At 43.6% G+C, this 14,207-nt stretch overlaps 1 protein-coding gene across 6 annotated transcripts in view; it reads right to left on the bottom strand.

Annotated features, from left to right (window-relative positions):
• Window positions 1–14,207, bottom strand: part of FAM20B (FAM20B, glycosaminoglycan xylosylkinase) — a 45,262-nt gene that overhangs the window by 17,968 nt on the left and 13,087 nt on the right. For all 6 annotated transcript variants that reach the window (XM_021063731.1, XM_021063734.1, XM_003130339.5 and 3 more), the window contains exons 2-4: window positions 13,421–13,927; window positions 6,486–6,572; window positions 2,248–2,357 (exon numbers count right to left, since the gene is read on the bottom strand). In XM_021063731.1, the coding sequence (XP_020919390.1) occupies window positions 2,248–2,357; window positions 6,486–6,572; window positions 13,421–13,797 (574 nt within the window). In that variant the 5' untranslated portion in view covers window positions 13,798–13,927. The remainder of the gene's footprint in view (window positions 1–2,247; window positions 2,358–6,485; window positions 6,573–13,420; window positions 13,928–14,207) is intronic.

Here is a 14,207-nt window from a genome sequence, read left to right as displayed (position 1 = left end):
ATTAGTAGCTTTGTGACTTTGGGAAAATCATTTAACTCTTTGAAGCTTCTTTCTCAGGTCTGAAATGTGGAGCAATCTCTCCTACTTATTGCACTCTTTTGTCAAGAGGATTAAATAACGTTAACTGTGAACGTGCTTTGTCAAGCTGCAAGGGCTACAGAAAATTTGGTGATTATTATACCAAGTTTATCTAGTCATACATTTTTAAAAACTGTGGTAAGGCCAGCCCATTATTTAAAACCTATCTCTAGCCAAATCCCTCTACCTGCCTGCTATGGACTGAATGTTCGTGCCCCCACCCACCCGCCCCAATGCACCACCTCTGAATTCACATGTCGAAGCCTCAATATGGTGGTATTTAGAGATGGGACTTCTGGGAGAAGTTCTTATGATGGGACTAGTGCCTTTATAAGAAGGGACAGAGGAGAGATGGTTCCCCTTTCATTCTCCCTTTGCCATGTGAAGATACAAGAGGAAGATCACTGGCTGTGAACCACTAAAAAGGCTCTTATCAGAACCCAACCACGGTGGCACCCTGATCTTGGACTTCCAGCTTCCAGAACTGTGAGAAGTAAATCCGTGTTGTTTAGGGAGCTCCCTGGTGGCCTAGTTCCCTGGGTTAAGGATCTGGCATGGTCACTGCCGTGGCTCAGATCATTGCTGTGGATGGGTTTGATCCCCGGCCCAGGAACTTCCGCATGCTGTAGATGTGGCCAAAAGAAATCCCTATTATTTAAGCTACACAGTCTATGGTCTCTTGTTAGAGCAGCCACACTAAGACATTGCCCTATGCTGCAGGGTGTACCCAGAAGCTCGCCCCTGAATGTATCACTCCCGCATACTTTCAGGTCTTTGTGCCCTCATTTCTATTACACTTCTTGTTATTCTGACCAATCTCTTCCCTCCTACTGATTCGTCAGTACTAAGAGTTAATAACCTCTACAAACCCTTTTCTGGCCTCTCCCTGCCACAAAACCTTGCACAATATATGAAAGTTAACCTTCTGTGAATCTCTAGAGAGCAGATCTATTCTTCTTAACATCCTCTCATCCATCAGGAATGCAAGTTTGCCTGAGCATAAAATCGGACAAGCAAAACTCATTAGAAAATATATGAAATAAATCAGTGACACTGTACGCTTTTGGTTATGTGTAAGAAGAGCAGAGCCCTAGCCTTATAAATTCTAAATGATGAATCTGTCACAAGTCCTTTAAATATTCAGTTTCCACCTCATTTTAAATGTAAATCCATTCACTCTATCAAAGGAAGCTGAAGTTCATGTTGCAACGTCTATGGCAACAGCCGTATGGATGCAGAGCACTGAGTCATTGAAGATGTTACCATGAGGAGGCTCAGACAAGTGACCACAGCACCTCTGAATTCCTCCCACTCTCAGAGTGTGACAGCAGAACAGAGGCCAGAGGGATGGCAGTCGGTTCCGCACACAATGAGTTACAGGCTAAGCCTTGCAGAGTAGAGGAGGCAGTGGTGATCCTCCAGGCCCAAGTGCAACCCTACAAGGGAATTTCTGACCTTCTCACAGACTTGCCTTAATGTTTGCTCAATTCTAAGGAGATAGGACACAATCCCCAAGAAAGTATAGGACTACGGGGAAAAAAACAAACAAACAAAAAACAACCCTAGGGAGGAGTTCCCTTCGTGGTGCAGCAGAAACGAATCAGACTAGGAACCATAAAGTTGTGGGTTCAACTCCTGGCCTCCATTAGTGGGTTAAGGATCCAACGTTGCCGTAAGCTGTGGGGTAGGTCACAGACATGGCTCCGATCTGGCGTTGCTGTGGCTGTGACACAGGCCGGTAGTTGTAGTTCTGATTCGACCCCTAGCCTGGGAACCTCCATATGCCTCGGGTGCGGCCCTAAACTGCAAAAAACAAAAACAAAAAAACCACAAGGCAATGATACACAGGTGAAAACAGATTTAGGCCAAAATTTAAGTCTGAGATTTAGCTGAAGATCAAGCAGAAAGAAAGAAAGAATTACACTGTCGTAAATGTCTCATTTCCTACTTCACAGACACACAAAGTTCACATTAGGGAAAACTTTCCATTTCCTGCCATCTACCTTCGGATCTCTTTTCCCCAGTAATGTGCAAGAACAAATTGCCGGATTTGCTTTTACATTCCTTTGAGTTCTTCAATACCTAAAAGTCATGAACCAGCTTGCTCAATGAGGCCCCCTTTGATTTATTAACTAGTCCCCTAGCTAGACATCCTCTATAACCTCTTACCTACGGTGAGGAAGGTGCTCAAGAGCTGCTCCGTGGCAACAGGCTTGATCTCTGTTCGCAGATTAACAAATCTGCCAACCACCAAGGGGGCTCGGCGGAAACCCAGAATCCTAGTTTGGAAGGTTGAACAGAAGAGAAAAATCTTTGGGGATATATTTTAAACAGGAGTCTTAAAAATCATGTTAGATGTGTAAAGGTATTGTTGACCACTAGTAAATATTTTTTAAAGGTACAGATGTTTATGAATTTAATATTAAGATAATTTATTTAAGGCATATCTGGCACACTGTGAATAACTGTTAAATCTAGGGAGTGGGTACATAGGTTCATTATCCTATTCTATTTTTGTTAGGAATGTTTCATAATATGATTTTTATTTATCTAAAGAAAATTTTTCTGTCTTTTCTAGGGCCGCACCCGTGGCATATGGAAGTTCCCAGGCTAAGAGTCTAATCAGAGCTATAGCCGCTGGCCTACACCACAGCCACAGCAATGCCAGATCCTTAACCCACTGATCGAGGCCAGGGATCAAACCCGCAACCTCATGGTTCCTAGTCAGATTTGTTAACCACTGAGCCACGACGGGAACTCCCCATAATAAAATTTTTAGATAAAATTTAATAATGCATTTGAAAAAACTGTGCCTAAACGCATAGGTGAGTTCAAACCTTTGGATAAAACAGTACATTGAGAGAAAGCTATACAGATTAATCTAAAAGGATAAACACATAAGATACATTTGAAGGTATTTCTAGTGGTCTAAAGTGCACCCTTATCATTGAGCACCACCATTTTTTTAAAAAAAGAAAATTTTCTGGCTAAAAAAAATATACGCTCACTGAATAAAACTTGGAGGGGCAAGATTTGGAACAAAGAAAATTTTTTGAAGAAAATAAAAAAACCATCCATAATTCTATAACCCATAAATTTGGCATATGACCATTTTTTCTTCATATATATACATATATATACACACACACACAAACTCACTCTTGTATGTATATACACAAACATAACTATATGCAGTTTTGTCTCTTGCTGTTCATATTGTATCATGAACCTTTTCTCTATTAGAAAGCCTTTAAAAATGGATGTAAAAAGCAATCCATTGTTTAGGGCTGCTTACTCTCTATCCCATTTTAGCAAAGTCACAAAAGCAAGAAAATAAAAAGATCTGTCAAAATAACATAAAAATTAGACACCCTTCTGAGGCCAATGAAGGTGGTTAAATCCTAATGTAACAGAGAAATAACAACCCAGAGCAAAAAAGTGTCAGGAGCATAGGTGGGAAAGAAAGTACAGAAGTATTTCTTCTCCCCACTGACCCTTGCCAGACCTAAAAACAGCAGCCACTTAGTCCTTGGAACTCACATCCAGTGGCACTTGAGCTTGGCTCAGGCAGTTAACAAAAGGGTAAGGGGCCTGGCCAGAGAATATCTTTCAGATTTGAGAGAGAGAGAATTTTTAAGTATAAGAGCCCCCCAAAGCTCAAGTCATAAACCGAAACATTATTATAATTAACATCAAAAGTAATAATTTCTGGGAGTTCCCGTGTTGGCGCAGTGGTTAACGAATCCGACTAGGAACTGTGAGGTTGTGAGTTCGATCCCTGGCCTCGCTCAGTGGGTTAAGGATCCGGCGTTGCCATGAGCTATGGTGTAGGTCGCAGATGCAGCTTGGATCTGGTGTTGCTGTGGCTCTGGCATAGGCTGGCAGCTACAGCTCTGATTAGACCCCTAGCCTGGGAACCTCCATATGCTGTGGGAGCAGCCCCAGAAAAGACAAAAAAAGTAAATAAATAAAAATAAAATAAAACAGAATGACAATGAAATACCATTTTCCATAGATTAGATTAAAAAAATTAGTATGTTGGATAATAAGAAATATTGGCTTGGATGTGGGAAAAAGATATTCATGCACAGCTGGTGTCTATCAACAGGGAAACGGGAAGGGGTTTGGGAATGAAGAAAAGAGGGAGATAACTGAGGTCTTGGAAAGACTGATGCTAATGTGCCATTAAGTGTGGAGTAGGATTTATCCAACCCTTACCTGCTAGGCCTTAAAAGTGAAAATTTGGAGTTCTCGTTGTGGCTCAGTGGTTAATGAATCCGACTAGAAACCATGAAGTTGCGGGTTTGATCCCTGGCCTTGCTCAGTGGGTTAAGGATCTGACATTGCTGTGAGCTGTGGCTCGGATCCCGCGATGCTGTGGCTGTGGTGTAGGCTGGTGGCTACGGCTCCAATTAGACCCCTAGCCTGGGAACCTCCATATGCTGCGGGGAGCGGCTCTAGAAAAGACAAAAAAAAAAAAAAAAAAAAAAAAAAATTCATGGTATTGTGAATGAATTTACTTAACTCTTCTCTTTCGTTGGATGTTTAGAATGCTTCCAGATTTTCACCACTTAATATGCTACTAGCTAAGATCTTGGTATATATATATCTACAAATTTCTGATCTTCTAGGGTACTTACCAGAAATATCTTAGATGTCTGCATAAAAGGGAAGTTATTCAAAGGGTATGAACATTAAGGTTTTTAATATATAACACCAGAGTTCTTAAAAGACAGACTGGTCCAATTAACAATGACAAAGCAGCATATGAATGTCAGTTCACTCCTGCCAATGACGTTGTCTTTTTTCTAATCTTTGCCATTTTCAGCAGGAGAAAATAGTATCCCATTGTTTCTTGCTTTTCTTTCTTTTTTTTTTTTTTTTTTTTTTTTGGTCTTTTTAGAGCCGCACCTGTGGCATATGGAGATTCCCAGGCTAGGGGTCGATTGGAGCTACAGCTGCTGGCCTACACCACAGCCACAGCAATTCAGAATCCGAGCCGCGTCTGCGACCTACATCACAGCTCATGGCAATGTCAGATCCTTAACCTACTAAGCGAGGCCAGGGATTGAACCTGCATCCTCATGGATTCTAGTCAGGTTCGTTAACCACTGAGCCACGACAGGAACTCCCCCATAGTTTCAAATGGATTTTTTTTTTTTATTACTGGTGAAGATGAACTCCTCTGCTGTATTTATTAATAGATAATTTTAATTTATTCAACTGTGTTCTCAGACAATTTTCTACCAGCATTTCAAGTATGCATAAGACTTCGCAAACATCTATATATTAAAGTTATTAGATGCTTAGAGTATATTAGAGTCAAGACATTTTCTCCTAAGTTTATATGCTTTTAAATTTTGATGTTTCTTGACAGATACTTTTTTTTTTTTTTAGGGCCACACCCAAGGCATATGGAAGCTCCTGGGCTAGGGGTTGAATCAGAGCTGCAGCTGTCAGCCTATGCCACAGCCACAGCAATGTGGGATCTGGCCTGCAATCTATGCCATAGTTCACAGCAGTGAGAGATCCTTAACTGACTGAGTGAGGCCAGGGATCAAACCCGAGCCTTCATGGATACTAGTTGGGTTCATTACTGCTGAGCCACTATGGGAACTCCATTTAAAAAGTTTTTTTTATTTAGTTGAGTCTATTGAGTTATTTCTTTGTGATGTTTAAATTACTGCTTTTATGCTTAGAAAAATCCTTCCCGATCCAGAAAACAAAACAAAAAATCACCTTGGGAGTTCCCATTGTGGTGCAGCAGAAACGAATCTGACTAGGAACCATGAGGCTGCAGGTTTGATCCCTGGCCTCCCTCACTGGGATAAGGATCCGTTTGGTTTTATCTACCAAGAACATCCTCACTCATGCTAATGAGATGGGGCATACCAGAATAAAGTCACCTAAAAAAGTTGAGATAGTCACTTTAGTGTTCCTAGGGCCACCCAAATCATGGGGGACTCATACAAATTCAATGGAATTAACCAGCTATCTAGAATAGTCACAAGTCAGAGTTCCCGTCGTGGCGCAGTGGTTAATGAATCCGACTAGGAGCCATGAGGGTGCGGGTTTGATCCCTGGCCTTGCTCAGTGGGCTAAGGATCCGGTGTTGCCGTGAGCTGTGGTGTAAGTCACAGGCGCGACTCAGATCCCGTGTTGCTGTGGCCCTGGTGTAGGCTGGTGGCTACAGCTCCGATTAGACCCCAAGCCTGGGAACCTTCATATGCTGCGGGAGCGGCCCTAGAAAAAAGGCAAAAAGACAATAAAATAAAATAAAATATTGACACATCAAAGTTATTAGACTTCTTTTTTTTATTAGACTCTTTTAAAGGAGCCCACAAGTTCTCTCCAAGACATTTTTAAAAGGAAACAAAACAAATGCAACCCACTGGGATTACACATACCTGTCTAAATGAAAGGCGGCGACCTCTGCATTGTGTCTGTCATAACCAGCATATGGTTCCCCTTCTACCACATAGTCTCGGTTATACCTGCAGAGTGAATACGAAGCACAGATGCAGTCGTGAATTAACATTCGTACCAAAGGTGACCGCACAAGAGACAGAATAGAAACTCTGCAAGCCTGATTTTGCTCTATAGAGATCCTCTCAACCCTGAGAAGAGTCGTGGATTTGCTTAAATAACTGGTAGATGCAGTGGAGATGAAGTGGAGAAGACGACGAGAATTATACATCCACCTCTGCAATCACTCTATGACTAGAATACGGATGTTATTTCTACCCCTCTAAACTACTTTCTTTTTTTCTTTTGTCTTTTTGCCATTTCTTGGGCTGCTCCTGCAGCACATGGAGGTTTCCAGGCTAGGGGTCAAATGGGAGCTGTAGCTGCCAGCCTACGCCAGAGCCTCAGCAACGTGGGATCCGAGCCGTGTCTGCGACCTACACCTCAGCTCATGGCAACGCTGGATCCTTAACCCACTGAGCAAGGCCAGAGATCGAATCTGCAACCTCATGGTTCCTAGTTGGATTCGTTAACCACTACGCCACGACGGGAACTCCATCCTCTAAACTACTTTCAATGTAGCTTAAGGAAAACTCCAAGGCACTTTTCTGGAAGGTAAGGACCATCTTTGCTTCTTCAGCACAGTGCGTTTAAACCTATAATTGGTGCTTAATAGATGTCTACCAAAATGTTTACTAGACTAAACTAATGAAGGAAAAACATGTAATTAAAAGGTCTGATTACTAGAATAGCTATGGCAAGGCTTATTAGATAAGTTTAAAGTTCTGGGGGGGAAATGGTCCTGATATGCCTCAGTTTTTGTTAATGAGTATGCAAATGTACATTTAAGCAACTTATCTGAATAACTATTCTCTTTTAAGTTTACGATGATGTAGTGGAAGGACTACTGGACTGGAATGAGAGCTAGTCATTATCTGCCTGAGTAACCTTGAGTAAAATCCTTCTCTTCTCTGGGTCTTAGATTCCTTATCTATAATATATAGGGGCTGGGCCAGGAGGCACGTTCTAAGATGCCTTTCATCTCAGATTCCATTCTGATGACCTGACATCACACGGTGACGGTGACGTAAACAAAGGATAATGAGGACTAATCATGTAAAAAGATACAATTTAAACCTGTTAACGGGAAGAAACAGACACTTCATTCACCTGTGACCACTACTGTTCACCTGTATTTCCTGGATTAAAAGGAGACCTATCAGGTGTTACAAGGGAACGATAAGAAAGAGCGAAGTTGAGGGCGACATGAAGAGGAGCCACTCCACTAAGGACACTTGGATCTGCAATGCTGAAAAGCCCTTGCACCAGTGGGAACTGGCACTACAAAAGGCAGTGACCTTCACCATAAAGGACCACGGAATATAAAGTGAAACCATGTCCACAAAACTCATTGTCAAGTCAAAGTGATGGAACATTTATGTTACAAGACAGCCATGCCTCACCACCTGGTTGAACAGCAGTTTCTTCCTGGCATGGTCCATACACTCAAATGCAATTTGTTGCTTCTAGCGGCAAAGCATCACTTAGGCTGCCTAGGACTACGCTGGTTGCCTCCAAATTAAAAGTCTCAGTTTTGAAGGAGGACTGCAGCAAAAGGTGACACCATTCAAGCACTTCTCTCTCCACTACAGCTGCAGGCTGTCTGTAAAGCTGGAGAACAGTCCTTGAATACCTTAGTTCTTAGGACTCCGGTGGAGCCACAGGAAGATTGGTGGTGATATGCAGTCCACTCCTTTCAGTGAAACATTAGAGAACCTTCCAGTACATGGAAAGGCTGCTCGGAGTGAAATATAAAACCCTAGAAAAATCCAGGAACCTTGGGGAAGGGCTGGAGAAACAGGGAGGGAAGGAAAAGGGAAAGGAAGAAGAATCAACATGAAAGAACTGCACTGGAGTCTGAAGATCTGACTCCTCGCTCATGCTTTGGTTATGTGAAATACGGAAAGCCAGACCTCTGGATCTCATCTTCCCCAGCAGTAAAAGGAGGAGTTGGACTAGTTCATCTCCAAGGTCCCTCTGGGCACTGCCTAAGGTCGTTCACTGACTTCTACCCACTGCCAGGCCCCTGCCGTCTTGTTCCTTTCCCATCATAACTGTACCTTTTGCCTGTGAAAATCAAGTTACTTCCAAAAGGGACACAGCCACATTGAAAAAAAAAAAAAAATCTCTTGTATAATAATGCAAAGCAAAATTTGCAAATAAAAGCAATACTGTATTCCTATTTATTTCAGGTACTGTACACATGTTCCATCTCTGACAGGAGGACATGGACAACCAGACCCCAGAAGTGCTGAACTCCAAGTGGCTATTAAAGAAAGGTGCATGTCTCGACTTAGCGGGAGGACTTGGATCCTCCTCCCGACAGAGTGATCCATCTTAAGTCACTGACAGAGCAGCAAAATTCATACAGTGACTGCCAATAAATCACTCCTATCCTCCTGGTGCAGGACATCAGAGTGTGACCAGGGACATTAATTTGCACTTACACTAGGACTAACTAAATAGCCTCAGAGGCCTCCAGGGTCAGAACAGCAATTTGCTGGGTGTTTTGAGACTGAAGGCAATTTCTTCAAGCACTTAAACGTGCACCCACTTTCCCCAGCGCGTCATAGTACCAGGTGCAAGCAGCCAGGTCAGTGTGGGCAGTGGCTAAGAGTGCTGTCATTCACTGCAGGGCCTGGACAGCTTGCAGGGGTCCGGGAGGAGCACGCCTGGAGCTGGACGTAGCCAAGAGCTATTAAGGAGGTGGAGGTGGTATTTCTCCTCCACCACCTCCTGCTGTATTGCCAAGAATAAAGAGCTGCGTGTAGAGAAGACCAGATTGCGAGGGGCTTGGCCATTAGGCTGGGAAGGCTGGGTTTTGTCTCGTGGGCAATGGGAATCCCTGGATTTTTTTTTTTTGTTTTTGTCTTTTGTCTTTTTAGGGTTGCAACCGTGGCATATGGAGGTTCCCAGGCTAGGGGTCCAATCGGAGCTACAGATGCCAGCCTACACCACAGCCACAGCAATGCCAGATCCAAGCTGCATCTTCAACCTACACCACAGCTCATGGCAATGCTGGATTCTTAACCCACTGAGCAAGGCCAGGGATGGAACCTGCAACCTCATGGTTCCTACTGGGATTTGTTTCCGCTGCACCATGACAGGAAATCCCCTGGATTTTTTTTTTTTTTTTTAATTTCTTTCTCTTTGAATTCACATGTTTTTTAGGAAACCTGTTTATTTTTTTCTTTTCTTTTCTTTTCTTTTTGTTATTTCTTCGGCCGCTCTTGCGGCATATGGAGATTCCCAGGCTAGGGATCTAATTGGAGCTGTAGCCACCGGCCTACACCAGAGCCACAGCAACACGGGATCCGAGCCGCGTCTGCAACCCACACCACAGCTCACGGCAACGCCGGATCGTTAACCCACTGAGCAAGGGCAGGGACCGAACCCGAAACCTCATGGTTCCTAGTCGGATTCGTTAACCACTGAGCCACGACGGGAACTCCCCCCTGGATGTTTTAAAGCTGGGGAGCAGCAGTGATACTATGGGTATTTGGGGGAAGAATGAAAGTGGTTTTCAGAGTTCCTGTAGTGGCTCAGTGACAATGAACCTGACTAGTATCCATGAGGACACAGGTTCCATCCCTGGCCTTGCTCAGTTGGTTAAGGATCAGGCATTACCAGGAGTTGTGGTGTAGGTTGCAGACATGCTCAGATCCTGCGTTGCTGTGGCTGTGGTGTAGGCCTGCTGCTACTGCTCCAATTCGACTCCTAGCCTGGGAACCTCCATATGCTGTGGGTGTGGCCCTAAAAAGATACCAAAGAAAAGAAAAAGAAAGTGGTTTTCAGGATGGTCTGCAAGAGGAAAGTAGTGGGAAGGCTGCAATGGTGGTTAAGACATAAAGGATGAAGCAACAGGTTAGCTTATGCATCTGTTTGCTGCCACTTCCCCTCGTTACCAGTCTGGCCTCTTCCTCCCTCCACTCATACCCTGTCTGAACACCCCAGGCCTATCTGCAAAGCACTGGACTAATACCAATGCTACTGCTGCACATCAGCAGGAACATCTGCCTTCTAACGCTCCCTGCTGTCCCTTCTCACCCTCAATTCTCCAGGGTACAAATAGTGGGGATGGAGAGGGTATCCCCTTATTTAACCACAAAACGCCTGCAACTCACCTCTTTTTATACGAATTTCATTTCTGTTTTTAGTTTGCCTTCTTTCCATCACCCTGCTTACGCTGCTGGTCTCTCAGGCCACAAACCAAGAGGCAAGGACCACGTTTCAAAGGGAATCCAGCAAATTTTTGATGATGGGTCATCTATGCCATCTCATTTTCAGGAAGGCAAACAAATTTAAGAGAATCACATGTGTGTGGCAGAACACCAGCTGCTCACACTCTGACACATCCAAACGCTGGCTCTGTTAGTAATTGCAGGGTGACCTTGTCAACTCAGTTACTCTGAGCCTTAGTTTCTTATTCTGGAAATAAGAACTGTAGCTGCCCACGGTTGTGATGAAGGTTAAAAGCATTAACAGATAAAAAAGTTCTTCATGTCTAGCAAATGGTATGGATTCAACAGGAATTAGATCCAAGGCCCACATAACCATACTTTTTCCACATTACCTGCCGATCCGACTTTCTAGCCTCCAAAAGTCTACTGCATTCTAAAACTTCCCTAATGTCCACATCTTCCACGCCCCACACTCCCCAGTTCCAGGCAGACACAGGTCCTTTCCATTTCCGGGAACCTGATACATGAGCTCTTGAGTTGCCCGGTATCTACTGACACTTGGGTCACGAAGGGAGCTGAGGCAGCTACTCTGTTCGCAGGTGGATTTTGTATATATCCTCACCCCATATTTCTTCTCCCACTCCAGCAAGAGACCCAAAGGTATGTGTTATAAGTCTCTCAAAAGCTCCATTTGGGGAATGAAAAAAAAATGCTTAGTACACAGAAAACTTTAGATATCACAAATTTTGAGAACACCCGCTGGTAACTAATTCCTGTCAAAAGAATATAAATCATCACGTTAACCTTTTTCAAATTAATACACACTCAGAAAGCTTAAAAAAACCCAATTATGCTATAGAATTGCCACACAAATTATAACCGGATGAGGCCCTTAGAGAAGTCCAAAAGGATCACTGTCTACCGACATCTGATCCAGCCCGCTCTCTAGTTCAGAGTTGGACTGAGGCAACTAAAAATGACCCAGCTCTTGGCTTAAAAACAGATAAAAGAAACAACAACGAGCTATCACTACACATATTAGAAGGGCCAAAATCCAAAAAACTGACAACACCAAATGTTGCTGAGGATGCGGAATTACAAGAACTTTCATTCACTGCTGGAGGGAATATAAAATGGTACAGTCGCTTTGGGAGATAGTTTGGCAGTTTCTTCCAAAATTAAACATACTCGTACCATACAATCCAGCAACTGTGCTCCTTGGTATTTACCCAAATGAGTGGAAAACTTCTATCGACACGAAAAACTGAACACGAATGTTTAGAGCAGCTTTATTCAGAACTGCCAAAACTCGGAAGCAACCAGGAAGACCTTCAGGAGGTGAATGGATGAATGCGGGGCCCATCCACACAATGGAATATTAGTCAGCAATATTACAAAAAGAGCTAGCACGTCACAGGAGGACGTGGAGGAACCGTAAGACATGGAGAGAAGCCAGTCTAAAAAGGTTACAAAAGCTATGATGCCAACCATATGGCATTCTGGAAAAGGCAAAACTGGAGACAGTAAAAAGATAAGTGGTTGCCAGGGGCTGGGGGAGAAAGGGAAGGATGAAGAGGTGGAACACCGGGGATGCTTAGGGCAGGGGAGCTATTCTGTATGATACTATCATGGTGAGTACTTGTCATTACGAGTTTATTAAAACACACAGAATGGGAGTCCCCGTCGTGGCGCAGTGGTTAATGAATCCGACTAGGAATCACGAGGGTGCGGGTTCGATCCCTGGCCTTGCTCAGTGGGTTAAGGATCCGGCGTTGCCATGAGCTGTGGTGTAGGTCACAGACGAGGCTCGGATCCCGAGTTGCTGTGGCTCTGGTGTAGGCCGGCGGCTATAGCTCCAATTAGACCCCTAGCCTGGGAACCTCCATATGCTGCAGGAAGTGGCCCTAGAAAAGGCAAAAAGACAAAAAACAAAAAACAATCAAAAAAAACCTCACAGAATGTACAGCAGAAAGACTTAATGTAAACTATGGACTTTAGTTAATAAATTAATATTGGCTCATCAGCTGTGACAAATGTACCACACTGATGGAAGATGCAAATAATAGAGTGAGGAGGAAAGGGAAAGAGATATATTGGAACTTCCTGTACTTCCCCCTCAATTTTTCTATAAACCTAAAATTGCTCAAAAAAAAAAAAAGAAAGAAAGAAAAAGCCTATTAATGAAAACAAAACTAAATCTCAAGTGAAAGAATCATACCTTTAACACTAAAAAGGACTTAAGGCACCCATGCAAAACCCACTCCCCCCCTACAGCATCCCTGACATGTGGTTACCCAGTCTTTAATTGCACACTTTTGGTGACAAGCTGCTTATTGCCTACCCAGCTCATTCTGTATCACTAACATGTGGCACATAGTAGATACTTGATAAATTTAGAAATCAAGGCTAGCTCTAACTATAAAAAGTTCAGTCTAATACGGAACCAAAACATATTGCTATAAATTTCCTTTACTCAAAGAATCATGGAACATTAAGAGCTAAAAAAGACTCGAGAGTCTTCTCGTCTCCCCTTCCCATTTTACTGAAGAACACAAGAGAGGGAGACGAACTCTCCCGTTAATCCCGTTACACGAATCAACCATGCCGCACAGATAACTTCCAAGATGAAGACTTACCGCTTAGGTTTGAAGACAACTTTCTGTCCTCCTTCAAGTATCAGTAAGGCTTTCAGTTGTGTCCCTTTATAACCCACATCGGCTTTAATGATTTTCTTGGTGGCCATGGCATGCATGATTGCTCCCAGCTCCGGTGTCTCTTCGGGGTACACTTCCCGGGGAACCACCCACTGGGCTGCAATCTCCCAGGGAGACTGCAAGGTGTGGTCCAGCTTGGGCACCAGCTCCACCCGCAAGCCAGCCATCATTCGGTGAAAGGCCCTCTGGTCCTCCCGGTTGGCAGCTGATGTATCTAAGTTGTCGATCAGGAAAACTTTGGTGAAGATAAAGATGACAAGGAGGATGGCTAACAGCACGACTCGCTGCTTGAGCTTCATGTTGACCTCCTGTCCTCCCCTGACCCACTCTCTCTCGCTTATCAAGGAGAGCAGGTGGTGCTGGTCAGCAAGGAGATTCCATGATTATACACTCTGGTCCATTTCTTCACTGAAGCGCCTCCCACAATTCCTGCAAGCCCAAGTATAAAGCACCGTTCAGTCAGAAATCCTGTCCTTCCACCCCTGAATCTTTTGCAAGCCTCAAATATATCACTCACCCTTTTAGTCTTGCTAAATAACCCTATGCCTGAGAAGACCCGATAATTTAAAATGAGGTCCAAGGAAGGACTGAAGAGGTAAGAACCAGGTATGATGAAAATTGAAAAGGAAATACTTCTGTTTTAGTAGAGTGCAGAGCCATCTAGGAGCCAGCTAGATGGCTATCAACACTCTCAAAACAAGGAGAAAAA

This window comes from Sus scrofa, chromosome 9, assembly GCF_000003025.6.
Source record: "Sus scrofa isolate TJ Tabasco breed Duroc chromosome 9, Sscrofa11.1, whole genome shotgun sequence".
NCBI lineage: Eukaryota > Metazoa > Chordata > Mammalia > Artiodactyla > Suidae > Sus > Sus scrofa.
The sequence above is the reverse complement of the archived record's forward strand: the minus strand, read 5'-3'. Positions and strand labels throughout refer to the sequence as shown.